Here is a 17,971-nt window from a genome sequence, read left to right on the forward strand (position 1 = left end):
CCTAGGAAAATCTTCCGGGATAGATGGGGCAGAAATTCCACACCAGGGTATCAAATTGGTCACCTGCTTTCCTGGGGTCTGGTGTCAGTCTGGATTGGAGGTATTTGGCTTCTCCTCAGACCTGCACAGATGGGTCACTAGCAGTCCCTGGGGGCGTGAGGACTCCATGTGCACAAAAGCACCTCAGGTCCCCAGATGCACCTGGCCTCCCTTGGCAATGCCCAGGAGTGCAAGCCTGACACTTGGCCAGACCACAGCAAGCTGCTCTCCTGGCCCAGGGAGATGCCGCCCTTGGGAGCCTTCTTTCCTGCTGACCACCTGGCATCCCTCCACTCGCCCTAGGCGCACATGCTTTTACCTGCTCACACCTGGCCTGGCCTTGGCCATGGAGTAGGAGGGCATCCCACTCCTCCACCTGGCCTCACTGCTGGTGCTGGCCCAGGTCTGCCGTGGGGACTGTCCTGGGATAGCATCTCCTCTGGTGACAGAGAGTCAAAGCTAATCTCCCCAGGCTCGCACCCCACTGCAGGCCTGCAGGAGCCGAGCCCAGGCAGCCCCAGCCCTGCCCTCTCCAGACTCCCCGTGGCTACACTGGAGGGTGACACATCTTCCCCCTGGCTTTGGGGGAGCCTGCCCTTTTCCTCCTGCCACCCCACCACCCCCATCTCAGGCACTCAAAGACACACACCCTGTACCACCAACCTGCCCCACACAAAGTCCTTGTCTGGGTCAGCTCCATTTTATTAGACTCATAAAATATCCCCCTCCCCAATCCTCTATGGCTCTAGCCCCACTCCAAAGGTGGCTGAAACTGTGAAGTGCCACCAGTTAAAGTCTCAATGCACTCAGATGAGAACGCCACATCTGAAACAGCTATGCACTGGCCAGGTGACCCTATGGGCCGCTGGACTCTTTGCCCTGCTGTCCTGTGCCCCTGCAGCCATCCCTCATGGGTGAGGGCCTTAGCTCCCTCACAAGGGCTCCTCAAGCATCTCCTTCCCGAGACTCTGCTTGGACCCTGGGCTCCCTTCCCTATGGGCAGGCTTGGCCTTCCGGCACCTCCCTTGGCCCTTCACTCTGACCACAATTAGATACCTCAGCTACCAGACACTGGACCCCACAGCCACCCTGACCCCCAGTTGGACAGGGCCCTGGGAAAGGCAGAGAGACGGTGAAGAGAAGGAGGGGACAGGCAGGGAGCAGAGGGCCACAGCATTCAAGGCAGAGCCGGGGCACTGGGACCCCAGGGAGCAGGGGCCAGGGAAGCTGAATGGTGGACCTGGCCAGGTAGGCAAGGAGGCTGGCCAGGCCTAGTGGACACGCTGGAGTTTGGAAAAGGCAGAGCTTGCAGGGAGGAACAGAGTAGGCAAGGAAAGTATAAAACTGACTCCAAAACCAGCTCCAGGCCTGCAGGCTCTGTCCTGGTGAGGTTTGTGAAAGTCACTTCCCGTTAAACGCTGAGACCAAGACCCAGCCCGGGTGTGTTTCTCTGCAAAGTGGCTTTGCCTCATTCCTGGCGCTGCTCTTGCTCTGGCTATACCCGCATTCTGCGTGGCCCGCGGCTCACAGACCAAGGCCACCTGCCTGCACCAGGGCCATGCAGGGTGGGGAGGTTGGCACTATCATAAGATGCGGGGCGCCGACCTGTCATTGGTGACGGTCCTGCGGAGCCGGACCCCACGCCGGATGGCCACCAGCATGTCTTCAGCTGGGGGGTCACTGGTGGCAGCAGGGGGTGGAGTGGGTGTTTCCTCGGTGGGGGTGGCAGACAGGGCGGTGGGGAAGGGAAACTGGCCCTCACCCAGGGCGTGGGCACCGGCCACCAGCTCCCCAAGCTTCTCCACCAGGCTGTGCCTGTTGGCGGCCAGCTGCTGCTCTTCCTCGTCCTCTGGTGCCAGCCTGGTCCCGGCCCCATGATAGCTGGCCGCCTCAGGAGATGGGCTGCCCCAGGCCGTGTTGGGCAGGCTCAGCCTTTTTGGGGAGGCCTTGGCAAGGTCCGGGGCCAGAGGCGAGGCGGCCTCGTCTGTGTAGAACACGCACTCTTCACTGCCTGCCCGTGTGGGCCCCATGTAGCCAGGGGAGTCGGGCACTGTGGGTGTCTTCACGGGGACGATGGGTGGCCGGATGGGGATGGGGCCAGCGCTGGACAGGGCGCGGCGCACAGTGGGCTTGGTGGAGGGTGTGCGGCGGATGGTGGCCACGCCAGGGGGTGCACCTGAGGGCAGGCCCGTAGCAGTGGGCAGCCCGGCGGTGGGCAGCCCGGCAGTGGAGGCCGGGCGCTTGGTCTGGATGAGGCGGCGGTAGTTCTGGGCGATGTTACTGTTGCGTGGGATGGTGGACGACTTGTCAAACTCCTGAGGGCCCTCGCCGTCTGCATCACCGTTCACGGAATAGCAGTCATAGTCGGAGCCTAGAGGCATAGGATGTGGTAGGCCTGGGTCCCTCCCCCTGGAGGACATGGAGAAGGAAGGCCAGCACCCCACTGCATGCTCAGCCCCAGCTGCCCCGGCAGTGCAGGCCGCACCTTGGGAGGGGATGGTGTCTTCGGAGCATGAGGGTGTGGTGGTCTGCGTGCTGTAGCCACTGGAGTACTGCAGAGAGTCCCGGCTGCTCTTCTGGTGCTCCAGGCTCAGGCCACGGGTCAGTACCATGGCCAGATCGCTGGCTGCGGGGGACACCTCCTCACCATGCTGAGGGGGAGAAACTGCACACTGAAGCCTCATTCCCCACATTTCTGTTCATTTGCCCTGGTCACTACCAAGGTGGCTGGGGATGGTCCTGGAGACCGCATGCTGGGTCTCCTGATATTGACTCTGGAGCAAAGGAGTGGGGCTGGCTAGGCTACCCCAGGAGCTGGCTACCTACCTTGGCTGCAATGGTGGCAGGGGACATCCGGGGTCGTGGTGTCTCCTCTCCGCTGGGACCCAGGGGGCCTGTGCTAGCGGGCCCTGGCTCTGCATCTCGAAGGAGCTCAACTCTGTCCTTCCTACGCTGCAGGGTGGTGCCTGAGGGCTGCTCATGGGGGCCGGCCTTTGTCCAGTCCTGTGAAGTATGGCAGGCAGGTAAGGGGACCCTTGGCCTTGGGGCCAGTGGCCAAGGGTGTCTAGGTTTCCAGGGGATTCTGGCTTGCAATTGTGGACAAGACCAGAGCCCAGAAGGGTAGGTGTGACCCCTCCATCCCACCAGGCCCAGGACAGGACAGGGTGTCCTAGAAGGGAATTGGCAGGGGGTAGTGCCAGGCAGATTCTCTGGTAGAGACAGGTGCCATGCGCACACAGCTCTCTGGCTAAACCTGGGTCCTCCCTGTGATGACAACCTCAGGTTGGGAGGGCACAGAGTAAACAGCTGGTGACAGTCCTGGGCCCAGGAGCACTGACCGAGGTGGGGGAGCTGCACTCGCTAACAGACTGGCAGGTTTCTGAAGCCTCGGAAGACGCAGAGCTGGAGGACTTCTGCCATGCAGAGGCGAGCAGGTAGTTGCAGACGGGGGGCCGGCGGGGGGGCAGGGAGGAGAGGAGACAACAGTTGTGGTCACAGCACCGGCATGCACACATCCCCCAAGGGTCACAGCTACCACCAGTAGTGTGGCAGAAGGCAGTGGCCCAGGGCGCCCCCAGCCAATGGCACGGTCCAGGAGCTGCACATCCTGAGGACCCTCAGCTGATGGCCTGCATGTGATAGGCGAGGCATGAAGAGTCCCAGCCCTCATCTTGGGCACAGAGTGGAGCTGCCGGTTATGCATGGGCACCTGTGGGCAAGCACCATGATTCTGAGGCTGGAGCTGGGTCAGGTCAGGACTGGAGCCACAAATGGACAACCGAAGGCGGGAGGCAGCCACCCGGGGAAGCCAGAGCTCAGTGGTTAGGAGGAAGAGTCCAGTGAAGGGCAGCAGCAAAGAGCTGCCAGAGAGCCAGGGGTGGCTGTGGACTAGAAGGGGAAGGGCATAGGGTGCCCTACTTTGGAGTAGCCTGAGTGTGAATGGGGACTCCCCAGTAGGGGGCGCTAAGTGTCCTGTAGGTCCTTCTACTCCACACTAGTGAAAAGAATAAAGGAAAGAGAAACAAAGGCAGAGACAGGGCCATGTGGCTGGGTTTCTGGGGCAGATGCTGACTAACGCATGTGGTCAGAGATGCAGCCGGGTGAAGCACTCATTTGCGATGAGCAACCTAGGCTGGGGCAGTGGGGCGGGGGACCAGCAGCACCGTGGTCTGATGCAGATCCCCAGATTTCCTCCAGATTACAGTGAACCCAGATGGAAGTCACAAAGTCAGCCCTCCAGCTCCTGGGCTTAACACACACAGACTGTGGACTGATCTTCAAGGATACAAAATGAGGGTAACAACGGGGTTGGGGGTGGGGACAGTGGGGAATCAACTCAACCTTCAAAGACTACATGGTTTGTAGAGCTACCAAGAAGCAGAGGCAGGTGATCTGCCCCACTCCAAACTCAAGTAGGAGCTTTCCCAGATGATCAGGGGCAAATTCCAGGGGGCAAGGGACAAACACCTGACGTGCAGAATCCTGCCTGATGCAACCTCTAGTTACCTTCACCGTATCAGCATAGTAACAAGCGCACCTCCAGTAGAGACATAGGAGACAAGTGTTACATGAAGTGGCCACCTCCATGCGCGACAACATCAAGAGACCACTCCACCCATGGGTGCCATAACAGCGGTTCACTTTTGTCCATTGGGCCATCTGGGCTCCCGTCCCTCACAGTTTTCAGCCTCATGTTTGAGTGCAGAATTAAAGCCTTATTCCTGCACCAAAGTGCTCTGTCTGATTGGTAGCACAAGAACCCCTGAAGCCAGGAACAAGGTGACCAAAAAAGAAGGGAACAGAGCACCAAGGTGAAGATTCAGAGGAAATAATACTCTCAGACTTCTCTCACTATGACCGCTAAACTAAAAATTCAATGGGAAAAGAGATTTGGAAAGTCAATGGAAAAGTCCAATATCCATTCATGAAAACCAGGGACCAAGATGCTCAAAAAAAACCCCTCTGAAGCACCAGAAATAGAAAGGAGTATCTTTAATCTGACAGAGAATATCTGCATGAATATTGATATTTTTCTCTTTAAGGTTGAGAAAAAGATAGACAGACACCCACTCTCAGCACTTCTGCTCAGCACTGGAAATCTTAGCTGGTGCAGTAAAGCAAGAGAAGAAAGCACAACATGGAAGCACTGGAAAGGGAGACATAAGACCATCGCTATTAGCAGCAGCACAACTACTGAAAACACACCACAAATGATCAGAATTAGTAAGCAGACTTTAAGAAAGTTAATGGATACAAGACCAGAAAACAATCAACTGTAAAGCTTGGAGTGGTGGTGCATGCCTGCGATCCCAACCCTCGGGAGGTTAAAGCAGGAGGATGTCAAGATTTCCTGCAAGGTCACAATCATTCCAAGGGAGGGCTGGCACAAGGACAGACCTGTCAGCCAGCTGGACAGCCAGCTGGACACACCCAGGCCCCTAACCTCTTCCCAGCGCATGACAATAAACTGTGCTAACCTTGTCAGCAGAGTGAACTAGAGTAGTCACGCTGGAGAACTGTCAGGTGGTACCCATGCCCAACTGCGTGCCCCTCCGGGACTTGGCAGATATGCTAGGACGTTCGCTGCACCGTCGGCTCCACCACAGCCCCTGAACTGGGAGCCATGCAGTGTCCAGCAAATGCAGAAGGGCGGCGTAGACGCTAGCCACACACTAGCGGCTAGGCGGAAGAGTGGTGCACAGCGCCACGTACAGCAGCCGACTCACAACAGAGCGCCAAAGAAGCGAAGCCAGACAAAAAATCCTACTGTATGATTCCACGGGCGTATGTACACAATAATGAACATATATGTCATTGTATAAAATTGCTTATATAAAAGATAAAAGGGCCAGGTGTGAGGAGGCGCATGCCTGTAATTCCAGCTCTTGAGAGGCTGTGGCAGGAGGATCACTGTGAGTTTGAGGCCAGCCCGAACTGCATAGTGAGACTTGTCTCCAAAAGACAAAAAAAAAAAGATAAAAGAAGAAAGGCAGAACTAACCTAGTCCACACTGGGTACAGCAGTGACTGGGAGACTACAAGGGTTTCAGGGTGAGTACGACTTGTGCTGGGGGCTGGTTACATGGGCGAGGGTGGATCGTGCAGTCATGGAGCTGTACCCTTAGGACGCACTTACGTCTCTGCACGTACAGGCTACGTGGATAACGAAGACCTTACAAGTCAGTAGTAATCGATTACAGCCCACAGAATCAAGGAAATATTTATGAATCCATACTGGTATAAATAAGTAATTGACTACATAAATAAATGAGAGAGAAGAGGTATTTTTACAGCAGAATTCTGCTAAATAAATGCAAGAGGAGTGACGGAAATAGGCATGTTACTATTGCCACAGGCAAGGATCATTGGTGGACGCTGAAGTCTGATGAAGTACAGGATATCTGGAGTCTCAAAGCATCTCCTCAAGATCGTGATTAATGAGAAAGGGGAAACTTAGGACCTTACCGTGGGGAAGCCTGGCAGATACCACTTTGCCAAGGACCATGGTGTCACCAGGCATGAGACACAGTGTGTGGCTCATCCCATGTGCTAAGGAGGACACAGTGGCACTTCTGTGGTCCTGCAAAATGACTGACCTCTCCTTCCGCATGGGATGAGCCTGATCAAACCCAACTGAGAGACATTCCACAAAATACACGACCAAGCTGGGGGCAGCGGCACATGCCTGTAATTCCAGCACCCAGAAGGCTGAGGCAGGAGGCTTGCTGTGAGTTCAAGGCCAGCCTGGGCCAGAAAGTGAGCTCAAGGCCAGCCTGAACTGCATAGCAAGACACTGTCTAGAAAAAACAAAACAAAACAAAGACTTGGCTAGTGTTCTTCAAAGCATCAAAGGTATGAGAGGAAGGAGGACAGGACTGAGAAACTCACAGACAGACGCTCCGATGACACAAAAACTAAATGTAATGTGGGATTCTGTATAGGCTCCCAGGCCAGAGCAAGGCAGCAGAAAAGAAGCTTGCAAAACACGGGACAATTCTTTGGATCGGGTACTAGTGCTACGCCAGCACTCATTTCCTGGTTTTGAAAACTGTTACCTAGGACAGCAACGCTGTAGGAGACTAGGGAGTGTAGCTGGGGTCTCAGGACTCTGTGACTTTTCTAGAAGTTTAAAATGATTGCACAGTAAAGAGTTAAAAGAAAAGCCCTCAGTGGGAAGGCCAAATAACAAAACAGGGAACAAGTACATTAGAAGACAACTTAGCCAGAATGTGGTGTGGAGAGACAAGGGGATTAAGACTACGAATTGGAGACGTGGAAAGAAAGTGTGCAACATTCGTTTCATTGGAATCCTAGCATCAGAATAAAAGTAGGACTGGGGACACCGCTCTGGGGCTACAGAGCCTGTCTAGCATATGTGAGGCCTTGGGTTCCATCCCTAGTATCACACCCACACACGCATGCACATACGTGTGTGCGTGACACAGTATCATTAGCTTGGATGAAACAAGGAAATCCAGCCATATGCTGTTTATAATACTCATTTAAAACATAGTAACAGGGCTGGAGAGATGGCTCAGTGGTCTAAAGCACCTACTTGGAACAAGCTTGGCAAAGCACAGGGACCACGGTTCGATCCCCCAGCACCACATGCCAGCCAGCCCCGCCCCCTGGTGGGCTGAGCTGGCCACACAGACACACACACACACACACACACACACACACACACACACACACACAATAAATAAATATAAATAAAAAAAAATAAAACATAGTAACATAGTCTAAAAGTGAAGAGATTGCTGGGCGTGGTGGTGAATGCCCGTGATCTCAGCATTCAGGAGGCTGAGACAGGAGGTCTGCCTTGAGTTCGAGGCCAGCCTCAGCTACACCGTAAGTTTAAGGGCAGCCTGAATTATAGAGCAAGTTGGTGTCAAAAACAAAACAAAACAAACATGAACCAGAGACGGCAATGGATATCAGGACAGGACAGAACAGAATAGCAGCCCTGGGCCCCGTCTTAACAGCCCTAGTGGCCCCACTTGTGAAGCGCCCGGGGCTGCAGCACCCCACCCCAAGTGGTCCTTCTGATGTCCCCTCACCTGGCTGGTGATGTCTGAAGGCATGGGTGAGGGAGGCTTGGAGTAGGTGGCATCCTGGGAGATGAAGCCAGAGTCGTGCGAGGAGACACTGGAGAGGCGGGTGGTGGTGGCTGGCTGCGCCAGGCTGCGGTAGCGACAGGTGGAACTGGGTGAGTATGTTTGGGCGCCCCCAGGCCATGGGGCTCCGCCACCCTTGGCACTGCCACTGCTGCTGGGGGCACTGAGGGAGTGAAGGAGGAGGGCCCAGCGGCCAGGCGGGGAGACACAGGGGTGTGTGTGGAGGGGAGGGCAACAGACGAGGGTGGGAGAAAGGTGAGGGTAAAGGGAGGAAAAGAGAATGTCAGACTATGAGGTCCTGAGGCCCCTGGGACCACAGAGGTGCTGGATTCCGGGATGGGGTGGCGGGGCAGGGGACCCCTAGCTGTGTCGGGGAGCAACGCCGGGGAGCACAGGAGGGCATGCCAGGACAAGGCAGTCTCCTTGCCTTCCCCTCTGCCTTAAGAACATTCGTCCTTAAGTTAAAAATGGGTAAAAGGAATCAGCAGGCATCAACACAAAACAAGTGACACAAGTGTGGGCATTGCCAAACTCTGCCAGTCCAAGTGGACATTCAGCTCTGGGCATGGAGGTGGCAGGCCCCCTTGGGGGGCCTGGAGCCCACTGCCCTCCTCATCCCCTCTCCTGAGGACAGCCAAGTGCTCTATGGCTCTGACCCTCTGTTCCACAAAGCCCTTTCTGCCCTAGGCTGTTTCCTGGCAGGGAAGGCTGCCTTCCTCCTGAGTGTGACCCTGGAGTCTCCTGACCCCCCTCCTTTGCCATGGGTCACCCTGAGATCAACACTTCTTCCTGGGATGGCCACCTGTTCAAGGTTATAGGCGGCTCCAACAGCCCCAGGAAAGAAGTGACCGCTAGGCCTGGCCTCTCCGGTAGCAGCCTGCCCTGTGCGCAACGTCCTCCCTGTCTGCAAGCCTTGATTCCTAAGTCTGCTCCAGTGCTAGCATGAGGGAGGACGTCCCAACCAGAGCCAAGCTGGTGGCTGGGTGAGCTTCTGGGCCTTTCTCTGGCTCTGAGATCCTGGGGCGCCCAAGGATGGAGCTTGAGGTAGCTGCCTGGGCTTTAGCTCCAGGAAACAGACAGACTGCGGCGGAAGGGACCTTTACCTTGTGACCTCAGTACTGGTTCCCAAACACCTTTGCACCCTTCCCTGATCTTAGCTTCTTACTATCACCCTACTCTGTCCCAGGCTTGGTAAGAGTCCAGTGGTTACAAGCTAGGACCTTGTGCCTCAGTCTCTCAATGTGCGACATGGAGACAACACTATGTCTGACACAGGGGTGTTAGAATTCACTGAAGAAAATGTGTGGCACCTGGCACATAGTTAGTACTCTGCAATGGAGGCTACTGTCATCTCCTTTCTGCCAATAAATGCATGCTCCAGCAGCACTCTTAGGACAGATGGCTGGGCAGGTTTCCCCTGTGCGCTTGACAGTTCCTCAGGTACTGGACAGTGGTGTGGACTCCCGGACCGGAAGCAGTCCTGATGCAGCTTTGCTGGGTGCTTGCCTGTTTCCTCCTAGAGTTGCCATTCCTATGCATGAGCCCTCTCCCCACCAACCTGCACATGCTGGCCTTCCGGGAGCTGGAGCTGCTGGGTGATGAGGGCGGGGTCTGGTAGGACCAACTGTAGTCTGAGCCCTTTAGGTCTTTGATTACCTGCATGGGGACATGGATGGGGGTTGCTGAACTAGAGGCAGCCTCTCACCTGCAGAGAGCCTTACGGGTTTTCAGGGCCGCTCAGCAAGGTGCTAAGGCTAGCTGCCCCCTGTTCCTGACTTAAGCATCTCTGGCCTCCCCCCAGCCTCTGCTGAAGCAAGCTCCTTCCTGGGCTGAGAGATGCACACACACTGCACATGCCATGACGCTGTCTTCTCTGAGCCCCTTTAGCTCACACAGACTATGGGTTTGGGAACTCTGAGCCCAGCCCAGGCCAGGCAGGGGACAGGAGAGAAGAGGACACAGGTCACTGGCAGAGGAGCCAGGACATGAGAGACGCTCCAACTCTCTACTTTCTCCTATGAACTGGGGCCAATAGTTCTCATCTTAGGGCACACCAGGAAGCTTCAATGATCTGTCCCGTGGAGGGCGCTCAGCAAGGTGCTGGCCACTCAGGTGGTGCCGACGTGTGCTGTGCCACGTGGGCTGTGCAGTGGGACAATGAAGCACATAGGTATGCTTGGGTCTAGGGTAGGTGACAGGGTTTCTGGGTGTGGGTGGCAGCCAGGGCCTACAAGGTTTGTAAGGGCCAAGCCCCAGAAATCTGATCTGGGGTTTCCACGCATCTGCTCTCCACGTGAGACCTCTGTGGGCCCTGCGCAGTCATCCCTCACCTGGGCCTGTGCTCCTGGGCAGTCCCACAGTGGCTGCCGGAAGGGATCTGTTCTGTTCTCCTACATTCCTGCCCCAAATGCTGTCCCTTTCTCTCCTCTATGGACCCAGCTGAGGGTGGGACCTGCCCTGCCCCGGTCCTCAGCCACAGGGCGCATCACACCTGCTCACTGGCGGGAGGCAGCTTGTGGGGTTCCGCGGTCAGCACCACCAGGTCGTCGATGATGCCCTGCAGGTGGGTGATCTCGCCCAGCATGGTCAGCTCGCCATTCTGAAGAAGCAGCCCAGGAGACCCGATGGTCCGGTCATTCACCTGCGCAAGTCTCTCCCCTTACCCCACCTGGCTGGCAGCGTCTCCAGGGCTGGCCAGATGCCCATTCAAGACTAAAGCAGTGTGTGTTGAAGTACCACATCTGATTTTAAGAATGTGGCCCTGGGTAGACTCAGGGATCACAGACAAGTGTCACCAAAGGTCAGGATGTCTCCTTGGGGCTAGCCCTGCTCCCTGGGGCCCGATCCCCTGGAGACGCACCACTACAGGCTGCAGGAAGGTGATGAAGGTACAGAAGCGGCCTCGCTCCTCAATGAGGGCCCGGCGCACAGCCTGCTTCTCTGTCTCCTCCAGCAGCAGGTACATGTCATTGACGTCCTGCAGGGCACTGTCCAGCTGGGGCTGCAGGTCTCCTTTCCCTGGGGAGTATGGAGGAGATGCCGTGCTGGGGGTGCTGGCCCAGTCTGCTATACCCAGGGTGCCAGCCCCCACGGTGGCACCCCTGGCCATGGGGCTGGGCACTACCAGGGGAAACCAGGGGACTGGGGAAGGTGGACTGAGGGGCTGGTCCCAGCAGAGCAGGCAGAGAGGATGGATGGATACATGTACGGGGAAGACACCACGCCGTACAGCCACAGGCTCTGGGCCAGGCCAGACTGGCCATGCAGGCCCCCACGCCCAGGATGCCCTTGCTGGCCCCTGATGTCACCCCTTGTCTCCCAGGCACAGGGCAGTGACATGGAAGCAGGGCAAAGGCTCAGCTGTAGGCCAGGCCCTAGGAGGTGCAGGAGTCAGGATAGCTCAGAGCGTGGCCTAGGGAGTGGTGCCGTGTGGGCCCCATGGGGCTTGGGAAGCAGTGCACGCGGACACATAGCGACATGGAGAAGCAGCAAGAGAGACAGAGAGAGGTAAGAGGATAATGTGGAGGCAGCGGTGAGGGGAAGCAGGAAGTAACAGAGACGGAGCTGGCTGGCCTGGTGGAGACAGCGTGCCCCAGCCTGCCTGGCCCAACCCACCGACCCCTCCTGGCCTGGCAGACTGACCCGCAGAGGCCTGGGACTCAACCCTGGCCTGGGCCCCAGGGGCCCAGGGGACTGTGGCCCAAGCCCCTCCCTCGGTGCACAGACCACTTTCTTGCTCCTCCTTGGCCTGGAGAGGGTCCTTCCAATGGCCCTGAGCTGGGGGTAGACAGACAAATGCGACAAGGACAGGAGGAGCAGCTGGAGGGACGGACATTTGACTTACCAAGTAGCTCTACAGGAAGGATGTGGAAGGAGGAGAGGAGGAGAGACAGAGAAAGAAAGAATGTGTGAAAGACAGCCGGATGGACAGGGCCACTCCTGGGGCGGGGCGGGGCCTGGGCCTGGGGATGGGTCCTGCTGTCTCCCAAGGGATGGCCTGGGCTGGGCTGGGGGGCAGGTTGCTCCTTCTGTCCCACCCGGCAGGCTGGAGGATCTCATGTGGGGGACAGGGCTCCTCTGGCCACAGTGATGCCCTGGAGGTGCCCACTAGGCAGTGGGGGCTCGAGTGGGGCCGCGGAACTGAGCCTCAGTGGGATGCTCTGGGCTTTACCTTTGCGCGCTTTCTTCTGCAGCTTCAGTGTATCTGACGACTTCTTCTTGATCTCATGACGGGCTCGTTTGTACTCTGCAGCAGGTAAAGAATAAGCTATAAGGCCAGAGGTGGTTGGTGGTGCACACTTGGGAGGCTGAGATGGGACGATTGCTGTAAATTGGAGGCCAGCCTGGGCTACAAAGTGAGTTCAAGGCCAGCCTAAACTACACGGTGAACAACTCCCAAAAAACAAAAATAGCAAAAGAAAAAAGAGGCTACCATAGGATTCCGGGGGCGGGGGGACCCAGATGAGGTCCTGTCCCACCTTTCGCGTGGTCCTTGTCCAGCTGGTTGGCTGACTTCTTCCAGTCCTCGATGCGCTCCTGCAGTGGGTTGATGAGGCTCTCCAGCAGCGCACTGTGGGCGGGAGCTGGGGTCAGGCTGTGGAGAGGGGAGTCTCAGGGGCTCGGGAGCACCCTGCCACACCTACTCACTTGGTGAACTGCCGCAGCTTGGTCTCAATGCTGCGGTGGCGCATGCACATGCGCGTGAGTGCTGAACCAATGTCCCGCGTGGCCCCTGGCAAGTCAAGGGCACAGCGTGGGCTTGGGCCAGGGCCTCCGCAGTCCCCTCTGTGGCCACAAGGGGGCAGGCCGGCTAATAAAGACTGAGCCCTGCAGGGAGCCCCACCAATGGCCATCCTGCAGGGCACAGGAACCAGGGCCCAGCCATCCTGACTTCGGGCAGCTGCTTGCGTTGCTGGTTAGGATGGAGCCTCCTCTCTGTCCCAGCTGGAACAGGCCTGCCCCAGGAACAGCCCATAAAATTCCCTAGCAGCCCCATAGGAGCCCCTGTGGGAGTGCCCAGATGGGGTGTGAGGGCACCAGCCAGGGTTCTCACCAGTCCGAGGACCAGGGCCCTAGGAACTGGAGATGAGTAAGAAAAGGCCAGAGACTCACCACAGAGGAGGATGAATGGCTGCCGAGGGGTCACCAGCACAGAGGAAGCCCCTGCCCAAGTCTTCCTGCCTCCACTCCCCATTCCCATGTGCATGCCCCTTGTGACGAAGGGCTCATTGCACAACCAGCCCAGCCTCCTCTTGGGGCCTGGGCTCCTGTCCCTGGCCCATGCCTGACTCGGCCCGCGCTCTGCCCGCCCACCCCACATGTTGCTAGCTAGCTCTGCCCATCCCCACCTCTGGTGTTGGTGGCCATGTCAGCCACTTTCTGGAAGGCATCCAGGAAGGCCACAGCAGCCAGCACAGTGGTCCTGTGGAGGTGGTGGCCAGTCAGTGGGTGAGGGGCGCCTCCTCTGCCCGCCCCTCCCCAGCAGGGGTGCCACACAGCCTCACCTCAACTGGGAATGCAGCTTGGTGGCTTTGGAGTTGAAGTCCTCCCAGATGGGGTAGGAGCTCTGCCAGGGGGTGGGGAGAGGAAGGGAGAGTTTTTTGACGGTGCTGTATTCTCTACATGCTGTCCAGACTTGAGGCCTTTTTTTTTTTTTTTTTTTTTTGAGATAGGATTCAAACTCATGGTGATCCTCCTGCCTGAGCTTCATAAGTGCTGGGATTAGAGGTATGTGCTGCTAGGCTTTGAGGCAATCTGAGAGTGGCCATGGCCTAGGGGACAGGAAGCTTGGTCCAGGCATGAGGGAGGCTTGGGCTTGGCTCATCCTGCGTCCTCCCTCTGGGGAGATGCAAGCAGCTGATGGCAGGTCCTGTGTCTTGGCTCTCCAGGGGTCTGGCAGAGATCTTAGCATCATTGACCCCAGACACCGCTAGGATGGTAGGCACCAACCTGTTGCCCACCCTGGGGGCAGAGGCTCCCGTGGAGGCTAGAGGCTGGCAGGGCTCACGACAGCCAGGTTGATGGGGGCTCCGGAAGCTGTTGCCGGCCGGCAACCAGCCCAGGCTAGTAGCAGTGGCTCCTAGGCCTGGGGAGACCGAGGCTGCTGCAGGGCCTGGCCAGCCTGCCCAGGACAACCAGGCCTGGGGCTGAATGGGGCCTTGTGTGGGCAACAGAGCCACCTTTCTCCACCCCCCACTCCCCTCCCCTCCAGGGGAAACAGTGTGGCCTTTATCCCAGCCTGGCCCAGGGTTCCTTGCTGGGAGGGGGTTTCCCAAAAGGGAGGTCGGGCTCCTGATGACCAAGTTGTCCAGTCTGATTAAGGGGCTTTTCTGGCTAATATGTTCTCCCCACTGATGCGGGGTATGGAGGAAGCTCAGCTCTGGGCTGAAGGCACTGGGGAGGCCTTGCATTCGAAGGGCAGCCCTGGTAGAAAGGGCTTAGAGGATGGGGGTGGGGGAGGTGGAGCTTTTCCCAAGAGAGGGGCAGGCAGGGACTCCAGGCCCTAAAGGCTCAGAGGCTTTGCTTGGCGACAGCCACAGGGAGGGTTGGAGCTGGCCACTCCAGGCCGAGTCCATGGTGGGGGGGGGGCAGCAGAAAGGACCAGGGCTGCTTTAGGAACCTCACAAATGCCCTCCCCTCATGGCCTAGCTCAGCCCGTGTCCAGGGAAAGCAAATATTTGAGAAGTGCGTCGAGGCTGGAACAAGAGGAGGTGGCTGTGGGTGGGCTGTCCTCACACAGGCACAGGGCAAACGGGCCTGGGAGGCCGTCCCTCTTGGTCCTGAGGAGCTGACCAGGTTTTGGCCAGCAGGGGGTTCTGAAAGGGGGACCCCCTCCCACCACCTAGGCCCCACCCAGCCTGGACACTGCTAAGACCTCCCCCTGCCAGGTACCGAGAAAATGCTCCTTCCTGGGCCGAGACAGGACACTCCCTGGTGCAGTCCCTGGGACACCCTAGGCCCCTAGGTATCCCCAAGATAGTTGCAGAGAGCTGTCCCAGGGGAGGGGAGCTAATAGGGTGTGGGAGACATCAGGCCCAGTGATTCTCTCTTCTTTATCTCCAAAAGTCATAAAGGATCTGACAAAGGGAGAAGAAAGGGCCTGAGCCGGCCAGTGCCCCGGTGGGGGTGGGGGTGGGTCCTGGTACCCTTGAGTCAGAGCCAGGCCCTGGGCTTTGCAGTGAGTGAATGGTGCGGCCTAGAACTGTCTCCTTTCACTGATGGGGAAATGGGGTGTTGCTGATGTTAGGTAACTTGCTGGGGCCACAGGGGGTGAGGTGGTAGGGGTGGAAGGGATGGGGATGGAGTCTGAGTGTGATCCCCACACCTGACGGGTGTGGGTTTCCAGAGTATGGGGAGGGACAGATGGGATGGATGGGGCTGCTGCAGCCCAAATGTGCACTGAGGAGCAACCCAGGCTCTATTCCAGAAAGGGGGCTTTCTAGGTGACTAGGCCTGCTTTCATCACTTGTACATTCAGGAGACAGACCTCCTGCTGGGGTCAGGCATGAACTCCAGGGGGCACTCAGTGCAGGGAACACGCCTGACATGGGGCCTGGCAGGTGGGAAGCGTGGCTGAGAGCCACAGGCACCACCTCTGGGAGGCGTCCTCCTGCTTGGGTGACACTGTCACTCCAGAGTGGGAGGTGAAGAGTATGACCCTTTGGTCTGGATGGAGCCACGCAAGTCTGCTGGGGTGTTGTGCCCGAGTCTATTGGCCGGGTCAGTCCCTGACCACTCTGGGTGAGTAGTTAGTGACCCAGCCCTGAGCTTTTGGCCTCCTATGGCTGTCCAAGCTCTCCCTTTCTCCCTTTGCCATCCTTAGCCCAGGGCTGGGGCCCTGTGGACTCTCTCAGTCTTTGGATCTGGACGGCCAGCCCACAGCCCATGAGGACTCCAGCCCCCTGGCCTCTAGGTGGCCCAAACCTTGCTCTGTTCCTGAACACATGCCTGTGTCATCAGCCTGTGGCGTCCCCACACTTGAACAACTCCCATTTGCCTCCCATTGCAAATCCCACCACCACCTGGCTAGGGCCTCCCACTCCGACCTGATCGATTGTCCTGAGCCCTACTGGCCTTGCCCTCAAGTTCCTTGTGGTTGGCAGGGAGTGAGTGGACACAGTGCAGCTTCTCTCCAGGCAGATGCGGCTGCTGCTGCAGTGTATGCTGTGCAGCTGCCAGCTGGAGGAGATGTGGGCAGCTCCCACCCTCAGCTGGCCCAGCGGTGGCCAACCGAGGTGGTCTGGGCTGCCAGCGCCCGAAAGGGCTGTGATGGCCACATGCTGCTGAGGGCCAGTAGAAGGGACTTGGACGTGGAGATGCCAGGGTAGAGGTTGGGGAACTGTGTGCCATGGTGTGGGGCACTCACATGCTGTTCACTGGGCAGTCGTATCAGGGTGGCTTCAGGAGTCTTCCTTTCTCAGGGGCAGGGATCTGGCAGCTGACCCCCATCTCCAGTACTGGGAGGAAGCCCCAAGCTCTTGCCTGCCTGCAGCTGTCCACCTCCTAAAGTGGCCGCCTGGAACTCTTGGGTGGGTCAAACTAGAGTACGTGGTGTCTCCCCTCCCTGCCCAGGCCCGGTAGGACTGGGCAGTATACTTGGGGAGTATATGTGCAGTAGGAAGTGAGGCCCTTGGGGTTCTTATGGGAACCCAGATCTTGGCCCATTCTTCCATCCTGCCCCATCATCCTATGACAAAGAAGGGACCAGAGGAGAAGGGTAGGAGCGCTGGTTCCTGCCCCTCCCCTGTCACTGGAGCTGGGCCCTCTCTGGAGCAGTCAGTGTTGTCAAACCCTGGTCTCTTTGGGGGAGATGAACAATGAGAGCTAAAGTCAGGGCAGGGTCCAACATTCTCCTTAATGACCTTGAGTCATTCCTAGGCCTCAGTTTCCCCACCTGGCAGGGTGAGCAGAAACTGGTGGCCTGTTCCTACCTGACCTTGGGTAATCAGCATAAGTGAGGGGGGCTTGGTGCCCACAGCCTGGGTAAGAACAGTAAGAAAAGCGCTCCCATGGGGTGGTGCCTCCAGCCCTAGCCTTGCTGCCTGGCTCCCAAGGTGATGATAAGGCCCATCCTTGGGATGTAGGGACATCCAGCCCAGAGACCTTGGAGTCTGGTAGCTAGCTGGGGTGGCTGCGGAGGGGGGCTGGTGGTGGCTGGGCAGCTGTCGCAGGGTCGGGCCAAGGCCGGTGGGGAAAGAGTTAATGGTCTCTTTTATTATTTTTTTTCCTGCTTCGGTAGTGACAGCATTGTCTGGGTTCTTGGGTCATTGGGGGTTGACCGGCATTGTGGTGGAAGGGAATGGAGACTGGAGGGACCCCAGACTTGTTCAAAGGCCATAGAGACGAGGCCCTGGGGCCAAATCCCATTCATGGTTTGGGGGTCTGGGAAGCAGAGAGCCCTAGTACGCGCAGGCTCAGAGCTGCTCCTCGCGGGGCCCTGGGCACTGCACGGGGACCCCAACCCACGAGCACCCACACCCCCTAGACAGGCACCCAAAGACCTGGGCGCAAGGGGATGCTGGCTGGGCGCGCTGACACAAGGACGCGCCGATACCGCAGGGTACGGCCACCCGCTGCCACGCGTCCCCAGAGGGCACCAGCGACCGCGCGCCAGGTCCCGCCGCACCCCGGTTACCTTCATGTCGTTGACGATGGCCTGGAAGAGCCCGCCCAGGGCGCCACACTCCTTTTCTGCTGTCTCCATGCTCGGGCCGGGCGGGCCGCGGCGCCGGGCGCTCAGGGGCGCAGGGGGCGTAGGGGAGGGGCCGTGCCAGGCCTCGGGGCGCTTGCTCCGGCCGCTGGGCCTCCGCCTGCAGC

The 17,971-nt window shown here is 58.1% G+C and overlaps 2 protein-coding genes across 7 annotated transcripts in view; one reads left to right on the forward strand and one right to left on the reverse strand.

The window, feature by feature from the left end:
- Positions 1–843, forward strand: part of Il34 (interleukin 34) — an 83,256-nt gene extending 82,413 nt beyond the window's left edge. For both annotated transcript variants that reach the window (XM_023709163.1, XM_023709164.1), the window contains exon 7: positions 530–843. In XM_023709163.1, coding sequence (XP_023564931.1) covers positions 530–817 — 288 coding nt within the window. In that variant the 3' untranslated portion in view covers positions 818–843. The remainder of the gene's footprint in view (positions 1–529) is intronic.
- Positions 844–1,410: 567 nt separating this feature from the next.
- Mtss1l (MTSS1L, I-BAR domain containing) lies at positions 1,411–17,965 on the reverse strand. Of its 5 annotated transcripts, none has more exons than XM_023709162.1 (15): positions 17,790–17,965; positions 13,660–13,721; positions 13,504–13,577; positions 12,803–12,887; positions 12,634–12,725; positions 12,327–12,401; positions 12,000–12,008; positions 11,016–11,173; positions 10,647–10,754; positions 9,714–9,811; positions 8,099–8,222; positions 3,378–3,452; positions 2,866–3,042; positions 2,525–2,690; positions 1,597–2,410 (listed from the first exon to the last, which is right to left on the reverse strand). In XM_023709162.1, exons 1-15 carry the CDS (start codon positions 17,856–17,858, stop codon positions 1,623–1,625), a joined length of 2,160 nt encoding a protein of 719 aa, XP_023564930.1. In that variant the 5' UTR covers positions 17,859–17,965; the 3' UTR covers positions 1,597–1,622. The 5 variants fall into 5 exon arrangements, with proteins under 5 accessions (XP_004625854.1, XP_023564930.1, XP_004625853.1 ...); XM_004625796.2 differs by having other exon boundaries at positions 8,099–8,318; XM_004625797.2 differs by lacking the exon at positions 12,000–12,008 and having other exon boundaries at positions 1,411–2,410.
- Between the last annotated feature and the right edge of the window lie 6 nt (positions 17,966–17,971).

Source organism: Octodon degus, unplaced genomic scaffold (assembly GCF_000260255.1).
Source record: "Octodon degus isolate 3935 unplaced genomic scaffold, OctDeg1.0 scaffold00011, whole genome shotgun sequence".
Lineage (NCBI taxonomy): Eukaryota > Metazoa > Chordata > Mammalia > Rodentia > Octodontidae > Octodon > Octodon degus.

Excerpts from the sequence above, each read along its gene's own strand:
- Mtss1l (XM_004625796.2), bottom strand. The coding sequence starts at position 17,858 with ATGGAGACAGCAGAAAAGGAGTGTGGCGCCCTGGGCGGGCTCTTCCAG. Across the intron at positions 10,755-11,015 it reads CCTTCCTGCAGCCTGTAGTG|AATGGCGAGCTGACCATGCT; the intron begins GTGCGTCTCCAG and ends CTGCTTCTTCAG. Across the intron at positions 9,812-10,646 it reads TGCCTCCCGCCAGTGAGCAG|GTAATCAAAGACCTAAAGGG; the intron begins GTGTGATGCGCC and ends GTCCCCATGCAG.